The 22,696-nt window shown below is 38.2% G+C and overlaps 1 protein-coding gene across 1 annotated transcript; it reads left to right on the top strand.

Moving 5' to 3' along the window:
* The first annotated feature begins 896 nt into the window (after positions 1–896).
* On the top strand, positions 897–17,704 carry LOC117695961 (uncharacterized). Its single transcript, XM_076706144.1, is given in 16 exon segments — positions 897–925; positions 1,592–1,705; positions 1,707–1,750; positions 2,121–2,206; positions 4,157–4,246; positions 5,601–5,700; positions 6,699–6,848; positions 7,899–8,029; positions 9,585–9,658; positions 13,054–13,144; positions 13,841–14,021; positions 14,387–14,808; positions 15,789–15,941; positions 16,341–16,475; positions 16,565–16,653; positions 17,101–17,704. Coding segments are annotated over 16 exon segments (2,493 nt in total).
* Positions 17,705–22,696: the final 4,992 nt, after the last annotated feature.

Genomic DNA, 22,696 nt, shown 5'->3' with positions numbered 1-22,696 from the left:
ATAGATGGAAGATAGGCAAAATATATCCAGAGAGTAGTTGATAGAAGACATGCACAGGAAAGCTAGATGATTGATGATTGATAGATAGATGATAGATAGATAGATAGATAGATAGATAGATAGATAGATAGATAGATAGATAGATAGACATATTTCTGTTAGTCAAAGGTATCTAGGTATAGCCTAGAGACTCAGATTAGCTACATGATAGCTGATAGGTAGTATAATAAAGACAAGATAGCTATAGAATAGATGGTAGATGCAGCACAGTGAGAAGACAAAGGATAGATAGTAGACAGGAGACCTACCAGGTGGATAGACACAGGATAGCTGGAATGTAGATAATTTGAAAGATAGAAACAGCATAGTTAGGATTTCTAGGGAATAGATGATAGTTGGGTAGAAGGCATATAGCAGATTGTTCGGAGGATAGGCCATAGACATATTGATGATAGACAGAGGTGTGTAGAAAGATAGATGACTGATTGGTGGAAGATAATAGAGATAATGTAGACACAGGAGAACTATTTGATAATTGACAGATGAAAATTAAACACATGATAGTTAGAGGGAATATGATAGGGAGAGACACAGGCTATCTAGAACATAGATGATTCATAGATGGAACAAGGGCACATGATAGCTGGGGTATAGATGATCCATAAATGGAAGATAGACTCAGAATAGCTGCAGTGTAGGAGATCCTTTGATGGGAGATAGACTCAAGATAACAACAGGATACATGCAAACAAAGACATAGATGATTATCAGGCATAGAGCAAGATAGACATAAGACAGCTACAGCAAGGAGATGCTATAGATTGTAGAAAGATGTTTACTTAGTAAAAGAATGGTCTTATTTGGTTTTAGAATCCACCTCTAACCGACTGAAAAAAATGGAGAGGAATACACAAAAAATGAGGAGGTAAGAATTTGTAATACAATTGGCAAAGCTTTGTGTTCTGACCTCTGTTGTTATTTCAGATGTAGACAAACTTTGTCAGGGAAGTTGAGGGTATTTTGGTCTCTTCTGTGGGTTTTCTCTTCCCCCAGTTTCATTGTAAGACCTGGTAAGAATTACTGTTAAAGCAGGTGAGAACAGAAGGGAAGCTAAGTCTTGCCATTTCACTCAAGCTAATTCAGGTTTAACTTAAGTGATTGCTAAACAACAGTGCCAGACATTGTATTAGGCTGTACTGGGAAGACATGGAAATGGATTGGTTTTTACTTTTAACAGCCTCACAGCCAAAGGGTGGCAACATTGACTTTCATGTTATTGTTTTAATAGAAATAGATCTTATTTGTTTGCTTGTTCATTTATCATTTATTTTGGAAACTAGCTCATGATATTTAGCCCAAGACTTGCATCAAACCCACAATCCTTCTGCCATCTCACCGGAGTACTGGGATTAAGGCCATTTTCTGACATATTCTGCCACAGAAGTTATAGTGTATAATGAAGAACTTGGATGTTATATGAATGAAAAAGATCTGTCTTTCTGTCGTCTTAGTCCACTTTTGGGGCACTATATCAGTAATTAGCCTCAGCTTTACCATACATAAAGCTCATGTTTACTTCTCTGTAAATTAGTGGTGCCTCTAATCCATGCCAGAGGATAACCCATGAAGATCTTTGCAATTTGCTGAAGAGACTTCAGAAACTGATGAATAGACTTGGATATGGATCATCTAGAAAGAGACCCAGAGAACAGAGAACAGCCTGCTATTGCCTCTCTGTCTTCTCAAAGAGGTTTGACTTAGGTCCATTTCCCTGATTCTATGCACTCTTTGTGGCTAAACTTTCCAAATATATTTTTTAGGCTGTGCCCACTCCCTTACAATGCATTTCTTCTTCAACCCTCTTCAAAATGCCTATAGCTGCTAGCACCCTACTTCACGAGTTCTACACACACCTTGTTCTCATCACTTTCACAGAGCTCACATAAAGATGGAAGGAGAGATTCAACCCCCGAAAGTTGTTTTTGAATCTCTACACATGAGTAATGGAACACATAAGCACCCCCTACCAAACTAACAAAGTATTTCTCTAAATTATAAGCTGAGAATTCTAATATCAATAGTTATCTTAATTTAACACCTGCCATTTCTTTTATGCAAAGGAATGTTCAATGTACAAACAAATTATGAACAAAACACAGTTCCTGTTTTTAATACCTATGAAGAATACCATAAGACGGTTCTTCAGGTAAGGGTCTTTTAATTTGTTGTTTACATTTACATGTCGATCACCTAGAATGCAAGATGCACTACATCACGTTTCAAAGCACAGCTGGAAAAAACAAGTTTTCAAACAATAACAGAGCAAATATTATAACAATACACACTCTTAGATGGAAACCTAAACCATGTGCAGGCATCTTTTATCCTTTCAAGCACTTTTATTTAAAAACACAAGGTAGGTAGGTAGGTATCATCTGTTGAAATCTGTGTTGTGAAGAGGCTTCAGAATATCTCATTTGAAATCTGTCAATACTTTTATGAAACCAAATGCACATTTAAACTATTCCAGAAGCTGACTATCAACTGCAGAGATGGTTGTAGACAAAAGTGCAGGCCGTGTGCTGTGAAACTGTGAGAGTCACTCTTCTACAACCTTTTAGCTTTTGTCTGGTGTTAGTAACTTCCCTGGAAAACCTTTTCTTAGAGAAGATTTTTTATGGCACAAATATGTTGCAAGTATGATCACAGCTGTTTTTAAGCACAAAAATGGGAAAAAAATAATTTTAGTGCCTGTGGAAACAGGGACACATTGTTTTCATATTTTGACTCATGAAAAAAAGTTTACATTTTTGTTTTTCTATTGAGCTGGGGGATGTTAGCTCAATAATAGCACTTGTCTAGCATGTGGGTAATCCTTAATTCAATACTCAGCAAAAGTAGCATACAATTTTTGATTAACACAATGATTCTAGGAGGTGGTCAGTTGCTATTTATGTGCTACAAATATCTTCTCTTGCATGAACGTTTGAGTGAGGATAAACTCAAACCAGTTCCAAAACACAACAGGTAATAAGAGAATATTTGAAACTAATTTTTTGTTTCACTAATGATTATGGTATGAAGATATTCATGATCACATAGGAGTACTGGCTGCTCTTGCAGAGGAGGTAGGTTTAATTCTCTGCACTCACACTGAAGCACACAATGGTCTGTAGTTCCAGCTACAGAGGATGTGATGCCTTCTTCTGGCCTGTATGGGTACCAGGTACACACATGGTACACAGACACATATGCAGGGAAATCCACTCACACACACAAAATAAAAATATTTTAAAATGTTTGTGCTTTTTTATTGTACAATTCACTTTATCAGAGATTTATCACCAATATTGCTTCTTTCTGAGGACTTATTGCCATTTTGTGTTTACAATGAGGTACTGTTACTTGCAACTATCTACTTGTATGAATTCTATGAGCTTGTTTCTTAAAATAATCATTTTATTGCAGAATAGGGTAAGGAAGTACTGCTTTAAAATAAATATTGGAATTGAGGATCACACAAGCAGTATCTGGATCACAACTCTAAATTTAAATGAATGAGTACATTGGATTAGCAGTAATTCCTAGGAGAGCCCTGCTTTATTTGTCCTCTTCTTAGAGGTGATACTGAGGCAGGCACACAGGTATCCACATCTCCTTTCTCTGGAAAACATTTTGGTATTTCACATGCTCTAAATGTCACCTTCTGGGAAACCTGACTTCACACCATTATACATTAGAAAATTGATAGCACTAACTATATTTTTAAGTTGAACACTAGGCTAAGTATAAATGAATGTGTCTTTAAAAACGTTTAGCATTCAAATACTTAACATATTTAAAGTGTGACCATCTACACTAAGAAATGAATATTTCTAGTGTGAGATGGAAAGTTTAGTTATTGATTTTGGGTACACTGAAGTATGTTTGTCCAAGTGGTACATCATTGATAAATATCTCATGCTTAAGGTGAAGTAGATTCTGTGTAGGAGGCAGAATAATAGAATTTTAATTAAAGATGTGCCTACTTTATAGATATGTAAGAAATGCAATACATTTTCTGTGTTCTATTCTAATAATTTATACACTCAGAAATAAAGCTATCATTTTATTATTGTTCCACTATTTAATTATGTTATTATTCTGTCTTTATTAGTCATTTGAAAATATTTCAATTGTACTGAACATAGAAGGAAAAGTTGTTTTTGTATCTCAGAATGTGACACCTCTTCTTGGCTATCTTCCAGTAAGTACGTGCAGCTTTTGGGGAAATTGGTCATTCTGGATTGTTGTTCATAAGTTATTTCATTTTATGTTCATATAAGTCATTGGTGTTCAGCTATGACTCTGTGACATCATCTTTTCTACTAGTTTCAGTGTTTAGTCAATAAAAACATGCTGGGATTCCGGCAAAAGTTCTTACTCTTCCCTCACCCTATCCAATCCTCTCATGTGTGTCTAAGAAAAATAAAACATGCTTTTTGTTAAGAGTCTCAGAAAATGGCACTGAGCAGGGTTAATGCCTGACTTCTTTTGTAATGACTGAGTGCTTGTGCTTTCACTCCTGATTTAAAGAAAGGCCTTGTCGCTATCAGGTGAGCATACACCTACTGAGCTAGTCTCCAACCCAATGATTCTATAGTAATGATGCCACCTCTCTTGCAATGGAAGAATAGGTAACACCCCTTGGTTCTTTATATTTCACATCAAATTTGTTGAATTTTTAATTTTTAACTTTTGTCAAACTCCTTTAAAAAATTAACACACAAAATAATTGGGTTTCACTATGGCTTTCTTTCTTTTTTTTCATTCTTTTTTCCTTTCTTTCTTGGCAAGGTAAGGTAGCATTCTATAGTTCAGCCCGCCCCAAAACTCCTTATGTAGCCTCAGGTTGTTCTTGGACTCAGGGCATTCCATTTGATATATGGACCAATGAAAATATTTTTATTGAAAAGATAAGTGTCCCTTTATGGTACAGGGGGAAGAGTTGAACTTTTTCCATCAAAATAAACAAGGATAAATTAAAATGTAGAGAGAGCATGGGACTTGAAAGTATGAGGAAGGTGCAAACAAGAAAGGATTCACATTGAAGAGTGAGAAAGTGCAGAGTCAGGGGAAAGGCTTTCTGGCAGAGTTGTATAGTCACTGGTTGTGTGGCACGGTTGTGTGGCATGGTTCTGTGGCATGGTTGTGTGGCACAGTTTTGTGGCACGGTTGTGTGGCACAGTTGTGTGGGGTTTTCCATCCAGATTCACTTGCTTGGTTCAAGACTGGAGACAAAGTTATGGGTGAGGAGCTGAGAATTTTTTCCAGGCTCATAGCAAAGAGGGAAACAAGACAGGGTGAGGATTACAGCATCTGAGGTCTATGAAATGGGTAGGGAAGAATCCAACTACTTGAGGGAGATAATGCACAGGAAAACTGTGGACAGAATGGATTGTAATGTGGAGTAATCACTAGAGGGTAATGCAAACTGCCTGGAGCACTGCACCTATAGCTATAAATGGCATGGGCAGCACTAAACACCTATGGCAAGGACACAGGGCAGACTAATGGTATTAGTATTGAAAGCAAAATCTGTTCTTTCTCCTGCTCCCTAGGAAGATATAATTGGGACGAGCCTATTAAATCTTGTTCATGATGAACAAAAGGATGACATATCTGAGAAGATCATTCTAAATCTTCCATTAGCAAATATAGGTATGCATACATGGTTTTGTTTTCTTTTTTAATTTAATTTTTGAATTGTGTGTGAAAAGTAATACTTAGCTGAACAATTCCTTGCTCTCTTACACCTTAGTATTTTTTGAAAAAAAAATCAGTGTAGTTGCTGATAATATATCTATTTAAGTTAATAGCCTATAATTTCAAATACTACATTTCTCACACTAAAAATTATTTCCTCTAGAGACTTATGGAGGAGCTCAATAGGACAATACTGTCAGATGACAAGCCCTCATAAGCTGTGGAAGTGCTCAAGAGAGCTGATGGATGCTGTGGGAGGAAGAGTGGGGTACCTCTAAGGATGTAGCCCCTAGCAGTGGTTCTCAACCTTCCTAATGCTGAGACCTTTTAATACAGTCTCTCATGCTGTGGTAATCCCCCACCATAAATTTATTTTCATTGCTACCTCATAACTGTACTTTGGCTACTGTTTTGAATGGTAATGTAAATATCTGATATGTACATGGTCTTAGGTGACTCCTATGAAAGAGTTGTTCTACCCCCAAAGGGCTGAGAACTGTTGCTCTAGTGGAAGGATATGGGTAGTACACATTGGAATTGTGTATTTTGGGGGACACAAATTTAGGAAGGACTGAGTCGATATGTGGAACTGGATCTGAGCTAAGTTGGAGGGAATGGGAACATGATTAAAATATATCACATGCATATATGAAATTCTAAAAGAGTCAATAAAATTAATTAATTGAGAAATGATCCCACCCTGTCTTAGTCTTTACAATAAAACATAATTACAGCAGCCTTTCTCGAATTTTAGTAGTGCTATACAAATACTAGTGTATTGTGTTCCAGCTAGTGCCTATTTTATGGATATAAGAATGATATCTCTTCTGAGGACCAGCATTTATGGAAAGAAAGTTGTGTTCTTTACAATATTGTCTTGACTAAGGTAGACTATTATTGTCTGAAATAATCCATCAGACTACGTAACTTTACTTGTATCTTGCTCTCTTTAGTGGGAAGCCTAATCGAATTTTGCTGTTATATAAGAAAAGGAAATGTAGGTCAGAGTGGCCAGGACACATATTGTTACAGGACCATGTACCAAGGGAGATATACATATGAGTACATGAAATTCATCTTGTACTTACAGGATTCTTATGATGGTAAGCAACCCAGATGATGATACTTACATGATGTCCATGAGTGCTGTATTCCCTGATTGCTAGCATACTAATTCTTGTATTACTGTCACTGTGAAATACCTGATACTGCTACACTCACAATTTCTGACTACATTAGATATTTAAAAATACTGAAATTTATAAGGTGAGGTCATATAGAAACATGGATGATTATATAGGTTGAGGATGTGGATGTCTCCTTTGACAAAACAAAATAATTCTAAAAACCTAATCCAAAAAAATGTTTAATGCACTGAATAGCTTAAAGGGAGCTCCATGAATAACTTGAATAAGTTACAGATGGATTTTGTAGTTTGTAAACCATACCACAAATTAGATTCACTGGAGTCTAGAATTCTAACATTATATCAAGGGTCAATATATAGAATATAAACTCTAAATCTCTATACACTGACCTGGGGAAAGAAGTCATTTCACCTAAATTTTTCAATAGATAACATTTATGTCAGGTGTAGTATGGGACCTAGTTTTTGAGGGTTAAGGAAGTACAAGCTGAGAAATCAAGATATAAATTTAAAATTGACCCTTAAAATATCTGAGTTAATCAGAGATAAGGTATAATACTTTTTGCTTCAGGTACCCAAATGCGTGTTAAAATATTTCTCCTATTTCTTTCTTGAAAGTTAAAGGTGAAATATCATTAAAAATCACTTGGACAGATGCATGAATACACACACACACACACACACACACACACACACACACACACACACACACTATTTCTTTTAGAGACTAACTCAAGAATCCATACATCAAAAGAAAAAGATTGACATCAGCACAAAAATCACACCTTTGATTTTTCAGTATGCATGCCTCATACATTAGTGGTGACCATGTGGGGATTCTGGGGATCTTAGCTGCAAGGGAAGGAAGATAAAGAGAAGCCCATGGCTCAGAATCTTGAAAACTTCCAGTGAGGTGACAAACAGCATTGTGATGTGGAAGTTGTCTGCCTGCTCTCTTAGCCAGGATTGCTTCTGATATAATTGCCATTATGTCTGTCACCGTTAGAGTCATTTGTATTTTTTGGAAAATTCGGTCCTAATAGCAGAAAGATTTGGTCTTCTGCTCCAATGCTGTTATGGGAGGAAAAGTACTATGTTGTGGGAAACATTTCTGTTCTACGTACGCCGGATGAGTCAGTGAGTATGCTCTATATCTCTCTCTTATTGATGGGCACAGCATTTTCTCTTCCAGCTACTGGACATCAGTGTACATACATTTAGTATTCAGCAAGGAAAGAACAACTTGTATATTAGTTTTATAAAGTGAATTTTCATGTCCTCCCTCTCTCACAACCTTAGGTACTTGATTGTAAAGGCTTTTTACAGGCCAAAGGAAAAGCTAGTTATTAAAATGCATGTGTTAGACTGAAAATCATTTAGTTTGTATTTTCAATGACATGAAATACTTTTCATGTCCTAGATACTGCAGTAAGTACCAAGAAATCACATACAGGCAGCTAACAGACAAGGCACTGATAAAAGGTGTCATGGGAAAGTGAGCTTGTGATTTCTGTTTTGAATAGGGTACCCCCAAGTCTAACAAAGGCAGTCTATACAGAGAGTACACTGACCTCAATTTGGAGAGTTTGAAGGAATAAAATTGCTTATGTGACTCAAATAAGGGAAAGAGTGAAGGGGATGGTGGAGACAGGAAAGTGATAGATTGTGCAGAACTTTGCTCACTGTAGTAATACATACAATATTTATGCTAAGCAGAGTATGATCTAGACTGAAATCCCTAGGCTGCTTTGAATGTGGAACATGAAGTATAAAGAAACAAGAATGGAGATAACCAGATGTGAATGGCAGGAATCTGGGTTGATTTTAGTCATGGGGATGGAAACTCCCGGATTTGGAATGAATGGATACAGGGCTAATTAGAACATTGAAGACTGGGTAGTGTTAGCAGCCTATATAAAGAGCTCTGTTTGGCTGTGGACCATGTTTCTATTGTGATGACATAGTAGATCCCTCCTAGATTCAATTTCAGAACAAACCACTTTTCCATATTGAAGAGAGTGAGGAAAGTTGTATAGAGGAGAAGACTGAAGGAAGTTGTCTGATTTGATTGCCTCATTCACTCTTCCTTCATACCAACCCTCTGGGATCTGAGTTTTATCTTCTGCCATAAGAATGTAGACTTCTAATATACAGGATGACTCAGCCCAAGATCTGTTTCCTATTCTGAGAAAGAGAAAACAAATTTTGTTGTCCCACCCATATTTCACTAGTCTCCAACATGGCACCAGAAAGTCTATTTGCGATTTCCTCCAGTTTTTATCCCTGTGCCTCTAGGATATTGTTTCTATACCAGTTGATATTTTGGAAAACAAATTAAAGAGAACAGAGATAGCAGTCAGAGGAGTCTTTATAGTGTGAGGGTGTAAAATAGCAAGCAGTGAACTTGAATCAAAGTGAAATTCCTTGATCTACTAGTGTTGGACTAAACCACTGTATGTGCATAAATTGTTTTTATACCTGTAAACCTAGCATCTTTTTCAAACTGACGTGACACTTGGATTAACTAGAATATATAATGCATGTTAGAAATGTCAAGTTTTTCTAGTATACAGGTATATTTAATGCCAATTAGGGGGTTAGAAGAAGGTGTAACTCTTCTCTGTACAAAGCTGTAGATTTGATTCTCAGAGATGCTAAAATGGTGACAACTGATGATGCTAATTTTTTGCAGGCACAACCAGTTAACATTCAAACAAATGCTGTAGATGATGATTCCGATGATGACAGTACTATACAACACCATAGGTAAGAGGTATCATGGCTGTAAATAATGCAGAGCCAAAACAAGATTTTTTTTTTTTGGTAAATAAAGGCAAAATAAGAAAGATTAAGAATTTTAAAATGACGAATTAGCTTTTCTGAATCTACCATATCATTTAACATAATTTATTGTCTTCCAATAGAACAAACACGGATATATGGTTTTTAATTTTTAATTTTTAACATACTCAAATTATGTTTAAAACTACAGAATTTTTCTTGCCTTTCTGTCTATTTTTCTCGCAACTACCTACCTGCTTACCAACCTACCTACCTACCTACCTACCTACCTACCTATATACATACATACATACATACATACATACATACATACATACATACATACATCTGTATGTGAGTTTGAGTAGACCACCACCAATACCTCTTCCAGTTTCCAGATCTGTACATTTTAATGTATGGAAGGAATCATTTAACTACTGTCTGTTGTATCATTTCCTCGATTAATCCAATAATGGTTTTAGAAAAAAGTGACAGAAAAGAGCACATAATATACATCTGAGGTTGTTCCCTAATGATGCAGCAGTGGCTTATATCCTGCTCCATCCTCACAGGACAATGGAGCAAAACATTCACTTGCTCTCAGGTGAAAAGATGTCTAGTGCAGGTCACATTATTTGTCAGTTTGTGTGTGGGAGAGCGGAGGGGAAAGGGGAGGGGCAAGAGGGAGAAAGAAGGAAAGTGAAAAGGAAAGGGAGAGGGAGAATGGGGAGAGAGGCTCGAGGAGAGAGAAAGCCTGAGTGCAAGAGAAAGTGAGAAAGAGCTAGACAGCAAGAGAGAAACAGAGAGAGAGATAGAGAGAGAGAGAGAAAGAGAGAGAGAGAGAGAGAGAGAGAGAGAGAGAGAGAGAGAGAGAGAGAGAGAGAGAGAGAGAGAGATTTTCAGGCTTTCCAGGAACTCACTATATAAAGCAGGCTGGCCTCTAACTCACAGAGATTCTCATGCCTCTGCCTCCCATGTTCTGGGGTTAGATGAGTGGGCCACCATGCACAGCCTGAAAGACAATGCAAAGGCAAAAATTTGCCTTAAGCTTTCAAACAAAACCCAAGCTTGGCTTTGAGACAGTTCTACCAAGCCAAGTAAATTTAAGGTGAAAGATAGATTAATGTCTGAAGTAAATGGGAGAGCTAGGGGTCCCAGGTTACTTACTACCTTAAAAAAATCACGATTGGGAACAGATGGATAAAAAGTAACAATATTTTGCAGCCAAGGCTCGGGGCTTACAAAAAGTCCAGGATGATGTGAAGTGTTTAAACTTCAGTGACTGGTTTCAATTGAAAACAAGGAGGAATCTGAGTATTGTATGGTTGTCCCTTAAGACCCAGGGCTTACAATCAGAAGCCTGTGAAGGCTCTGTTCAAAGCCTGCTGGCCACCAAGCCTACCTGCTGTGAAGCCTGCCTAGACAAACTGAATTTTGCTCATCTATAAGTTCATAACAGGGAACTCAACAGAGGCAGAAGGTGGATTAGAGGTTGTCTCTGGCCAGTATTGTGTGCAGAGTGGATGGGGACAGAGAGGAATGGTAGCTAGAACAGTGGAATACCTTTTCTGAGCTATGAAAATGTTCTCAAACTGTCTTGGGGTTGGAGAGTTATCTTAGTGCTTCCCCAGAGTAAGTCACCAGCATATAAAGAAATATGTAAATATGAAAAGGCTAAAAATGCAAAGGGAACTAAAATCATTATAATCATCTTATGATCTGAATCGACCAAAAATCCTTGAATTGAAAGCTTTAATTGAAGTGTTTGAAATGTGTGTTTTGTCACTTAAAAAAAAAAAAAAAACGGATTTCTCCACTGGCAGGGAATGTAGCTCAGTTGACAGAGGGCTTGCCTAGCATAAACCTACCAGCATATGCCTTTGATATCTGAGTTGAGAGGTGGGGGCACATAGAGCAATTTAAAGACAATCATTATCTGTGTATTTTGCCTACATGTATGTCTGTGAGCCACATATCTCCAGTGAAAAACAACAGTTGTAGAGGGGTGTGAGATACTCTGTAACTGGAGTTACAGAGAGGTGTAGGCTTCCATTGAGGGAGCTGGGAATTGAAACTAGGGCCTCTGAAAGAGAAGTCAGTATTCTTAACTGCTGAGTCATTCCTCCAGCCCCAAAATAAAAAGTCTAATGTCTTCCTTGACAACATACTGAGTTTAAGCCTAGCCTGGGATATGTGAGATCCTACCTTCAAGAAGAAATCAACATATGTGTTGTATATATGTACACCCATACACATGTATGTGTGTTGTGTTAGAATTTTCTCTAAGTGTTAACTATTGTAAATAATATGCTTATGTTTAAATAATATCACACTGAAAATCAAACCAGTAAGAGTAAAAATTGTACATTTCATGCCCAAATAATATATGCAGATGGCTGCAATAACTCATTAACTGGCTTTTCCTGTTTTAACTCTTCTTTATGCCATCAGAATCTCATAAATATCACTTAGCACATTTACTGTTAGGTTATCTTGCTTCTTTCTTTCTTTCTATCTTTCTTTCTTTCTTTCTTTCTTTCTTTCTTTCTTTCTTTCTTTGTTTTTCTTTTTCTTTTTCTTTTTTTTCGAGACAGGGTTTCTCTGTGTAGATCTGGCTATCCTGGAACTCATTCTGTAGACCAGGCTGGCCTCGAACTCAGAAATCCACTTGCCTCTGCCTCCCAAGTGCTGGGACTAAATTCGTGCACCACCACTGCCCGGCTGTTTATTTTTTAAAAGAGAGACATATTACTATACATCAACCTCTCATATTTTGTACTGATGGTGGGTTTCTTGTTGCTTGACCTCCCAAATATAAACCTTGTTTTTGTGTTCTTGTCTTTGCAAGACTAGAATAAGATTTAGTACCAGGACATAAACTATGTTGGCTAAGTGTTTTTGGACAGAATCAAACCTCTAATCCCATGACACAGGACATTTTAAAGTTAGACAAACAAAGTAGTGGGTTGACTTATGGTATTTCCATGCATACATATCATTATACAATGTTAATTTTAATATGATTTTACTCATTCTTTAAGAATTTCACACAATGTATTTAGGTCATATAATCTCCAACTTCTCTTCCTGACGCTTCACAGATCAGTTCCTATGTATTTTCTCCTGTGGTGTGGCCATCAATCCAGTCAGAAATTGGTTGGTTGCACCCATAACATTGTAATGCCATGATTGTAAACATGAGCATGTCTTGCCATGCTAGGCATTATCCTTGATCACAGTGTACACAGCTAGTAAGCCTGTTGATGAATTTCTTTCCTCAATCCCTTTCCAGTACTATGAAAGTTATCCAGCAATGAGGAAGCTTCCTGACCAATACATAAAAGACATATTAATAATGATTTCTTTATGGCTTTATTAAGGCTTTGAAAACGCCACCGTAGGAACAAAATGCATACAGATGCTCAGGCTGAAGTTGTGAATGTGGAGGAGTGTCCTGAAGCAGGAACAGAAGTATGTACATTGGCAGTCACCCAGAGAACCATTGGGGCCTTTATTCTTGTTATGTTATTATTTAGTTAATGTGTGTTATCAATATAGAAAGTCTTTCATTTCAATAAGTATCTTATGAGCATGACAGTTTCTGTTATTTTTTTTTCTTACCGTAAGTAACTGCCATGCTTACAGTAGTCCTTGTGCTTATCCTGACCCTAAGTTGAGCATCTACAAATGTTTTAAAATAACATTTGACTAAAACATAAGCAGGCTTAGGGAAAACTGACATCGTTTGATTCTTTTATTCTTTTATTCTCCTAACTTGCACTATAGCGTTAACCCTAGAAATTCTAGTGTACAATTCATTTATTTCCTACAGCCAAAATACTCTTACTGATATTTTCCATTTAAACTGCCTAAAACATTATCTCACACTTGGCATTTATTGTGTTTGAAGCCTACCTTACATGAGTAGGAACTCTGAGAAAACCCATCAGTGGCCAGTTCCTCTTTGAGGCTTAGTACCCCAACAATATTTTTAAGGATGTATAGGTGTGTGTGTGTGTGTGTGTGAAGATTTTGTGTCATTCTTCAATTACTGAAGTATATTTTGAGGTATGTCTAAGGTTTGTGACAGGTCTCCCTGTTTTTCCTAGGATGCCTGTCTTATTCTATCTTGTAAGTGAAATGTGTTATCTTCTGTTGGAAATTCAGGTTGAGATTGTAGAAGTTCAAGCAGCCACTCAGCGAATGCCATTTGAATTAATTCAGGTCTGGACACCCTCTCACTCAAGCATAACCCCAGACTTAAATGCAGCCACAAGCATAAGCACTGGCATGAGGACAAGCACAAGTTCTTCATCTACAGATATTTCATCAACAACACCAGTATCATGTAAGTACAATTAACTATTTGGATGTGGTCTAAAGAAATGGCATGAACTTCAAAGTCATAGCAAGGTTTAAAATAAAGACCATGCTCAGTTTATAATGGTGTGAAATCACAGATGTCCAGTCTAACTTTGCTTGTTTTCTGTAAACCTTTGGAGATGATGATTTCAGAGCAATAAAGTTAAATATCTCTTCACAGATTTAATCAATCCCCAGTCTTGTACATTCTAGAAATCCCAATGAGATATGTGCAGATTCTCGCTCTTCCAATAGGAAGAATTCAATAGAATTCTTATTATTCACTTGATTTTTCCTTTTTTGGCACGTTTTACTGTTTTGTCACAATCTACTCTGTGCTTTTTTCCCTAGCCCCTACATCTGGACAGGGGTATGTGATAGATCCAAAATATATGCTAGAGCCCCAAGACAGAGAATTAGAAGTAGGTCCAGAGTTCCACCTAAATGACAGCCGAGATGAACAGGCCTCTCCAGAACAAGGAGAATGCACTGAAGAGGATGTGAAGAAACCCTTGGTAGAGGCAAAGATATCCAATCCTAAGGAACATGTAATTGATGAATATTTTGCATGTCATGATGCTTCTTCAGATGATGAAGATTCTGAAGACAAGAAAGACCCTAAGTTCCAAGAAGTCATTGTGGGTCAAGAACAAGGACATCAGAAGGCACCTGAGGCTGCCCCATCTATTCCAACCACAGCATTACAGGCTGTGCACCCAGAAGCTGTGGTAGAACCCACAGTACACACAGATTTGCAGGTCCACAATGCTGAGGTACATCTGAAAGTTTTTCAAAATGCATTTTTTGCTCCTCTAACACTGTCGAGCTTAAATTCACTTTGCCCAGGTTAACTTTATAGTTTCTAATCTACTAGCTTTTCAAATATACAAGAATGTTTTGTGCTTCAGAGAATAGTTGAAGTAAGTTGAGCTGCTATGAAAATACTGGATTTCTACTGGTCCAGATTTTCCTCATGTGTGGGCAAATCTCAAGAGAGGGCAGCTCTTTTGAAGACTTTATCCCAACCTTCTCAGCAAACAGCAGCATAAGCTAGTTTCTTTTCTTCTGCTGGCCTTCATTTCTTCTATCCTTGATTGTGGATATAAACATGTATTTGGATAATGATTTTCTAAAAGGCTGGATTCTTAAATATACAAGATGATCAAGCAAGGGAGTGAGTTTCTATCAGTTAGGCAGAATTCTTTGTATCTCTTACAGATCCAAAATGCAGATACTCCACCCCCAATTCCCCAGACAATATTCATAGAATAAAACCTAAAAGATGGTTGTTTCAGTTTAGCCCCAGCAATGTGACAATGGCAAATTCCTGAGTCTTGGCATCTTTGTTTTTGAAAAGGCCTTCTTGCCTTGCAGGGATTTTTTTTGGAGTATCATGAAATTTCATTGAACTATTTAGAAGAAAATTTATGTGAATACATTTATCCTTTTTAAAAAGTTTTTAAACTAAAATGTTTTGGGTTTTTTAATTTTTGAATTAGTACACAATTAAATTCTCAGTGTAGATATGATTTTTTATTTCTTATAATAATGAGTAATGGGTCTGCAGTCTGGTTATGTATAGGAGGTGGTGGCCCAGGCAGGTCTTAGCAGGGCCCAGAGGAACATCTATATGTCTGGGGTTTCTTCAGGGCTTGGTTAAGCAATCGCTCTCCATGTTCACTGTGTTTCTTACAATAAGAAAAAGCATAGACTAACAGCAGATCTTTGATACTTTGTTTACTTACAAATGCAGCCAAGGAAAACATATCAATACCAGCGTCCACTTATTGGGGAAAAGTTTGCTCAACTCTGTGGGCCACGAGTGTTGATGACAGAGGTCTATGATTTGAATATAAGTAGATCCTTCCATGATGAAAAACATTCTTACCCAGATATTGAAGAGGAGGTACAGAAATTCAGTTTACTTTTATAACTGAAAGGACATTTCATTTTCAAAAAATGTAGGGTTGCTTCCTTTACTAAGCTTAGCCTACTCAATATGTTGCAATTCAGTGGTCCCAGAAAGTGAAAATTATTTGTGCAAGGTAGACATGAATATAGGCTAGATGATATAAACATGTTTGTGTGGGTGTTCTGGATTTTTAGAAGTCTGTAACCCAGGGCCATGTCCCTGAATACTGTGCTAGCAAAGCAGTCAGTAGTTCCTATAGCCTCATATGTACAGAGACCAGACTTTTATTGTTCTTAATTCATTTGAATGTTAAGTTCATTTCTTGGGAGGGGGTGTTTTTTTCAGACATTGAATTACTTTTATGTTTATTTTTTGATGCATCAAAACCTGTAGGATAGAGAACAAGAACAATGTGAATATGAATTTGCCCAATGTATTGAAATGCTTCAAAACTTAAAATATGAACGACCAGGGCAGCATCAAACCGGGCAAGGACAAGGATCTTGTGTGCATCGTTCACGAGAACAGGTACTGGGATAGACTGAGCATGAAATGTAAGACGGGGATGTATGGTATACCTGTATCTTTTTTACAATAACCCTGTTGTGTTTGTACAGGTGGTGACTGTTATTGATGACTTGGGGTCACCCACCATGGAATTTTTTGGAAATGACAATTCTCAGCATTCACAAAATGAGACACATAGGTGAGAGATAGATTGGGAAGAAGGGTGGAGGCCATCACCTTTTCCCTTGTTCCTGCCTAGTGGTGCCTATCTGAGTACCTATTAATAGAATGGAGGATCTTTCACACAGAAAGCCTAGATAAGACAGCCTCAAAGTGAGAGACTTCAAATCTAAGCCTTGAAATTAGTTGGCTTCATTGCTCAAGTTCAGAGTCTCTGTACAGGGTGTTTGTAGAGAGTCTTTATTGACCACAGCTGAGTAATTCCCCAGTTTCATGTCTGTTCTTTAACATTTTGGAATGAAGGCACTGGCTATGAAAACCAGGGATATAGATGTAAGATTTCTGTTACATGCTGTGAAGAGCTAATAATATATAAATGTGGATCAGGTTATATGTAGCATGGAGAATTTCTCATGAGCCATCATACTTTGACTTATGTCACTTCTCCAAATTTCTTCTCTTACAGATGTTGGGAGGATCCTATTGATTGTGCCCCTCCACTTCTGCATCATTCATCAAGATCATGCCAGGAAATGACTGCATCACATCAAACATTGGCAGCCTCATGTCAAGCAACATTACCGTCATGTCAAGCATCATTTGTGTCATGTCCAGCATCTTTACCATCATGTTCAGCATCTGCACCATCATGTATAGTACCTGTACCGATACATAAAGAATCTGTACCAATATGTCAAGTTTCTGCACCAATAAGTGAAGCATATGCACCATTAAGCCAAACGTATGCATCAAAAATTCAACCATCTGCACAGTTATGTCAAGTATTGGCAGCTTCATATCAGGCATCTGGACTGTTATGTCAAGCATCTGTAGTGACCCATCAAGTATCTGCACCTCGATGTCAATCATTGGCAGTGTCACATCAAGCATCTGCACCACCATGTCAAGCATCAGCAACATCATGTCATGCATCAGTGGTGTCACAACAAGTATTGGCAGCATCATATCACCAATCAGCAATGTCACCTGTAGGTGCTTCTCAATCATCTGGAAACCTTGATTTAAAAATACCTGCCCTGGAATCCTCAGAAAATTTTATCCAGCTATAGAATAATGTCATGGGCCCCATTACAGAACATTATCATTTAGTAAAGTTCCACTCTTGGGTTTACAGGCAAAGAGAGAATCAGTATTAAAAGTTGAGATATTCTATAGCTTTTATTATTTTGCATTTAGAAGGATTTTGAGCCTCTTTTTCATAAGGGAAACACACTAGAAATATAGTCTCTAGTTGAAATGCAGACATGAAGTATTATCAAGTTAAGGAAGTTACACATGTAGAACTCATTGCTTTGTAAAAAAAGTGTCTACTAGGATCTGTATATGACTGAGCTAGATGGATGGTTCTCAGGTACAATCAACATTCTGTCTTCCTCAGCATAGATTATCTAATGAAAGAATTCTAGCCAAGCATTTAATTTTACCACTCTCACCCCCCCTTTATTTTCTCAGCATGCTTCTTTTGACCACCGAAGAGAGAACATTCCATGCTTTCTGCCCCCCTGGACAAGATCACTCTGGTTCCTTTTGGGCTGAAGAGGATACTAATCCTCATCCATGAGGGGAAGATGAGGCTGAAGACAGGCCTCCATTGTCTGCATGGGAAAGGGCCATACAAAATGGGAGAGTCCCTTGATGGGAGAGGGTGTGTGGGTTATACTGCTTTGCTTGCAAATTAAGTTTGTAGTTATTTGTAAGCATAGTCAGTTTATTGTAAATATTGCTGAAGAAGTTGACTGTTACATCCAACTTGGTGTGTGATAACAGGTGATCCCTGGCCCCTGCTTTTTCAACACCACTTTGTGTATATGTATATCCAGATGTGCTTTTGTTGTGGCATGAGCAGTATGTCAGGGCCCTACGTATTTTTCTTGATGAAATTTAAAATAACATAGAATTGCAACACAGGGAGGAACCTGTTCTATCATGCAGTTTTCCCAAATTCTGATGCCCTGTTTATTTTTATTTTTTTTATTTCTATCTCTTTTCTGTAGCCCGGTGCTATTTGATATCCTATGTTAAATGGTTATCCAATTGTGAGCAACTAATATCTGTTCAGAATAGTGTACATATTTACTTAATAAACACTATGCTCTACTACAAGTCTTATGTCTGTGTTGTTGACTGTGATATCCTAGGAATATTACTGACTTGGTAGACTGTGCTTATGTCTTGATGAAGAGCCCATATTTTAGAGCTAAACATCTCATGCAATACCTTTTCCTAGTGTATTAGCATTTTTTTGCCACACTTACAAATGTCACTGGCTGCTACTCTTGCATGTGGCTATGAGTATAGACACTGTCCTCCTGAGTGCAGCCTTTCTTTTTGGTTTGTCTTTATGTGTGTGTTGTCTCAGCCTTACTTTTAAAGTAAACAAACCAATGAAATAAAACCAAGAATAGTCTGGCATGCCTCCGGGCTCACGGTTTATGCCCGAGGGTTAGAAAAGGAATGTTTCTGTGCTCCCTAAATTCACTGGGATCCTTAATCTCCAGTGTGATAAATTTGGAGGTGAGGTCTTGGAGAGGTTATTATGGTTCTGAGGATAGGAGTATGGCAGTGGCTTTTGATAGCTCCTCAACCATCCTGGTACCAGAGTGACTTTGGAGTTGCCTTTGTCTTCCCACATATCACTTATAGTTCTTACAATCACAGGTATAGCTCTGCATTTTGAAAGGGACTTTAGTACTTTGATCTTCTGCTGCAGAATAGGACATGGGAGAACAGAACTCTTTACTCCCAAACATAAGACTGCAGAATGCAGCAATCAGAATGAGCACATCTAAGGGAGAGGCATGGGAATCCCAGGAGATCAGAGGCCACCTGTGGAGAAAACTGGATTACTTCACTGTTTATACTGTGGCTGTTCTTGGTGATAACCTCCTCAAACAGCCCTGGGACATCTGAGCACAGGTGCCCTCACATTGTTAGGTTGTTGGATAAATGCTGAGACATACTGAGTTTACTGGTTTGGCTGTTTCCCTTGCTACATCTGCCTAGACCATAACAGCTAAGGGGAAGTAGAAGCACAGAGTTCTCCAGAGCTTGTGAGCACTGGAGTCAACAGCTGAATCTGGCATGCCATGCTGATCCAGGAGACCTGTTCCTCCCTTCCACACCACAGAAAAGCTGCAAAACCCTCTAGATAGTAGAAACTGTGGAGGAAGCCCTAGCTTCCTTAACCACATAGTCACCTTGTTGATGAAACAAAACCCACAAAACTACAGAATCAAAACCTAGCAAATGCAGACAGGCAAATGTCAGCAGACAGAACAGACAAACTTCAGTATTTAGAATAGAGACTTCAAGTGTTTTTATAATCCAAATTGCAGCCTGTGGAGCAAGTAGGTGAGAGAGGAGCTGAAAATTCATCTGTCTAGGCATGGTGTATGACTGCAGCAAGGAAATAAGCTCTAGGTTTTAGGAGAGGGCTGATATCATGGGGTGGTTTAAACCTGAGCCTCTGGATCTTTTAGGCAAAACTTTGTGGAGTCCTCTTACACAGTGAATTTCCCAGGACAGGTGATGTGGTTTATCTGGCTTAGTGCTGCTATTCTATTCCACATTCCTCATCTACTGAGAGTTGTTGTCCAACAAGTGCATTCTTCTGGATTTAGGAGAACCAAGACAATACTTTGACTTATGACCTGGACCTCCTGTGAATCTCTACTGATTCATGAGATCACAGGGAAAAGGATAAAAGACAGTTTCTTGACAGCAGAAGCTTTATCTGTACTCCAAAGCTCTCCAGGATCTCAGAACTAATGAACAAAGAAATATTAGTCATCTTAAACTCAGCCTGAAGCCTCCTCCTGAGCAGCTGTGAGACAAGCCCCACCTAATAGGTTTCACAGTCCTGTCCATTTACTTGGTGCAGTTGAATCTTCTCTCTTGGTTCCCTCATCTAATCATTGTACTTTCTTCTCTCAGTAACAGTCCTTTCCAGACTCTCAGTCACCCAGATAATTCTCAGATATCTGCCTGACTCTGCCATTTTCTCCCATCTGTCACCTAGAAGAGTGGTTCTCAACCCTCTGGGTTTTGACTTCTTTGGGATTAGAACAACACTTTCACAGGGGCTATTTAAGAACATGTGCATGTAAGATATTTACATTATCACTCACAACATTAGCAAAATTACAAAAATAATTTTATGGTTGGGGATCACTATGATATTAAGAAGGTTGAGAATCACTGACCTAGGACATGCCTGTTTGTCTCTTCTCCTGTCATGCATGAAGGAAAAGGTAAAGAGTAAATGAATGAGAGATAAAGGCAAAAATGAGTAGATTTTATATTGTCTCATCAGCCCATGTTCATCTTAGGCCTGACAACAAGACATTAGGGAAGATTTACTAGCTAGTTGCTCACTTCATCAGCAAGAACCCATTGGAAAGTCTCTGCACATTGGGTTCCAGGATTGCTGTGGTTTAGGTTCAGCCTGCGATACTACATAGCATGGTCTCAGGCTCAAACCAAAGGGCTAATTGCTTTTTAAGCCCAGAATATAAATTAAATTTCATCTTCACAACAACTTCCCATAGCTTGTGGTGTCCAAGAACACACAGTGTGTGCTTTCTGTGCTTATTTTAAAGTTGGAGTCTTGACAAATCCCAACACATGGACCAGGAACTCAAGACAAGCACAGATAAAGAAGGTTCCCATTGTTTCTTGATGCTCACAGATTCTTCTGTTCTTGCCTACCATACCATACCATCATACTACCATACCAACACAGACTACCACAGCATACCACTGCACAGCACATCATAGCACAGCACACTACAGAACACCATACCACACCACACCACACCACACCACACCACACCACACCACACCACACCACACCACACCACATATAAGCCATTGGGTGGGTATCAGCAATGGTTCCAGCTTAGTAAGTATCTCCAGGCACTTTGAAGTTCAAGATGTGTTTGGAGGGGGCAGTAGAGCCAAAGATACTCTGGACACAAGAGTCCCAAGCAAGATAGGAAGTGGTCAGACTCATTTCTGGTCATCTTTTGCCCCTTCGTGTACAGTATAGGAATTGCAGCTCTTCAGTGGCCTCCCTTGTGACCTTTCAAGTTAATATTTCCCATGTGTTCTGTTCTCAGCCTTTTCAGACATTATGTTCTCTTACCACAGTCAGTCTTTTGCCCTCCTTGCCTGTGCTCCAGTTGAGGAACAAGTAGCCAGTATTGGATAAATCCATTTGTCTACTCTCAGAGTCTCCATACAAAGAAAAATAAGCACAAATGTTGATGAACAAATCACATAGCTTATAAGCTCACAAGCTTCAGTAGTCTCACTTACTCTTCCTTGTTCAGGAGGTTCATGCGTTGAGTCTTTACAGTCTCATGCTCAGACTTCCTGGTAGTTCTCCTCAAGCTCCCTGTGCCTTGTATTCCTTATGTTCAATTTAGAAGTCAGAAGTATGTGGCAGGAGTTGCTTCAGAATCTCTTCAGCAGAACTTTTTTTGGCCACCTTCTGTACTCAATCCTTCCTCATGCTAAAAGAAGTTTACTTCCTAACAGTGAGTGATATCTTTAGGTACATTCTGGTTCTCACTCCATTCTGTGTAAGTCCCTCGGCAGCACCATAATCCACCTTTCTATTTTACCAGTTCCAATCAGCATGCAAGCATGGTGTTCATGTCCCTTAAGTTAAAATACATCATTCTTTGATATCCATGTGTTCTCGTCTAGCAAGACAGTTCTCTACTCAATTTATGATCCCTTGTCTTTATTCATTCATCTCTCTCTCTCCCTGCTCACAATACTCTTTAAGACACAAATGTGCAGCCTCTATGCCTACAACTTTATGGAACCAGGTTGTACCAAAGAAAATAAAAACCAGAAGGTTGTCAAATCCCCCATTTACTCCCAATGCTGATTCCTTTGCTAACCATTTCCCTTTTGCCTCCTCTGCCTAAGAACCTTCTCCTTGTTACTCTTGCTTGCTGACTATTCCTCTCTATATTAAAGGGATTAATTCTTGGAACTTAGTTTTATCTAATTTCTTTATACCATAGGTGATC

This window comes from Arvicanthis niloticus, assembly GCF_011762505.2.
Source record: "Arvicanthis niloticus isolate mArvNil1 chromosome Y unlocalized genomic scaffold, mArvNil1.pat.X SUPER_Y_unloc_1, whole genome shotgun sequence".
NCBI classification, from domain to species: Eukaryota; Metazoa; Chordata; class Mammalia; order Rodentia; family Muridae; genus Arvicanthis; species Arvicanthis niloticus.
The sequence above is the reverse complement of the archived record's forward strand: the minus strand, read 5'-3'. Positions and strand labels throughout refer to the sequence as shown.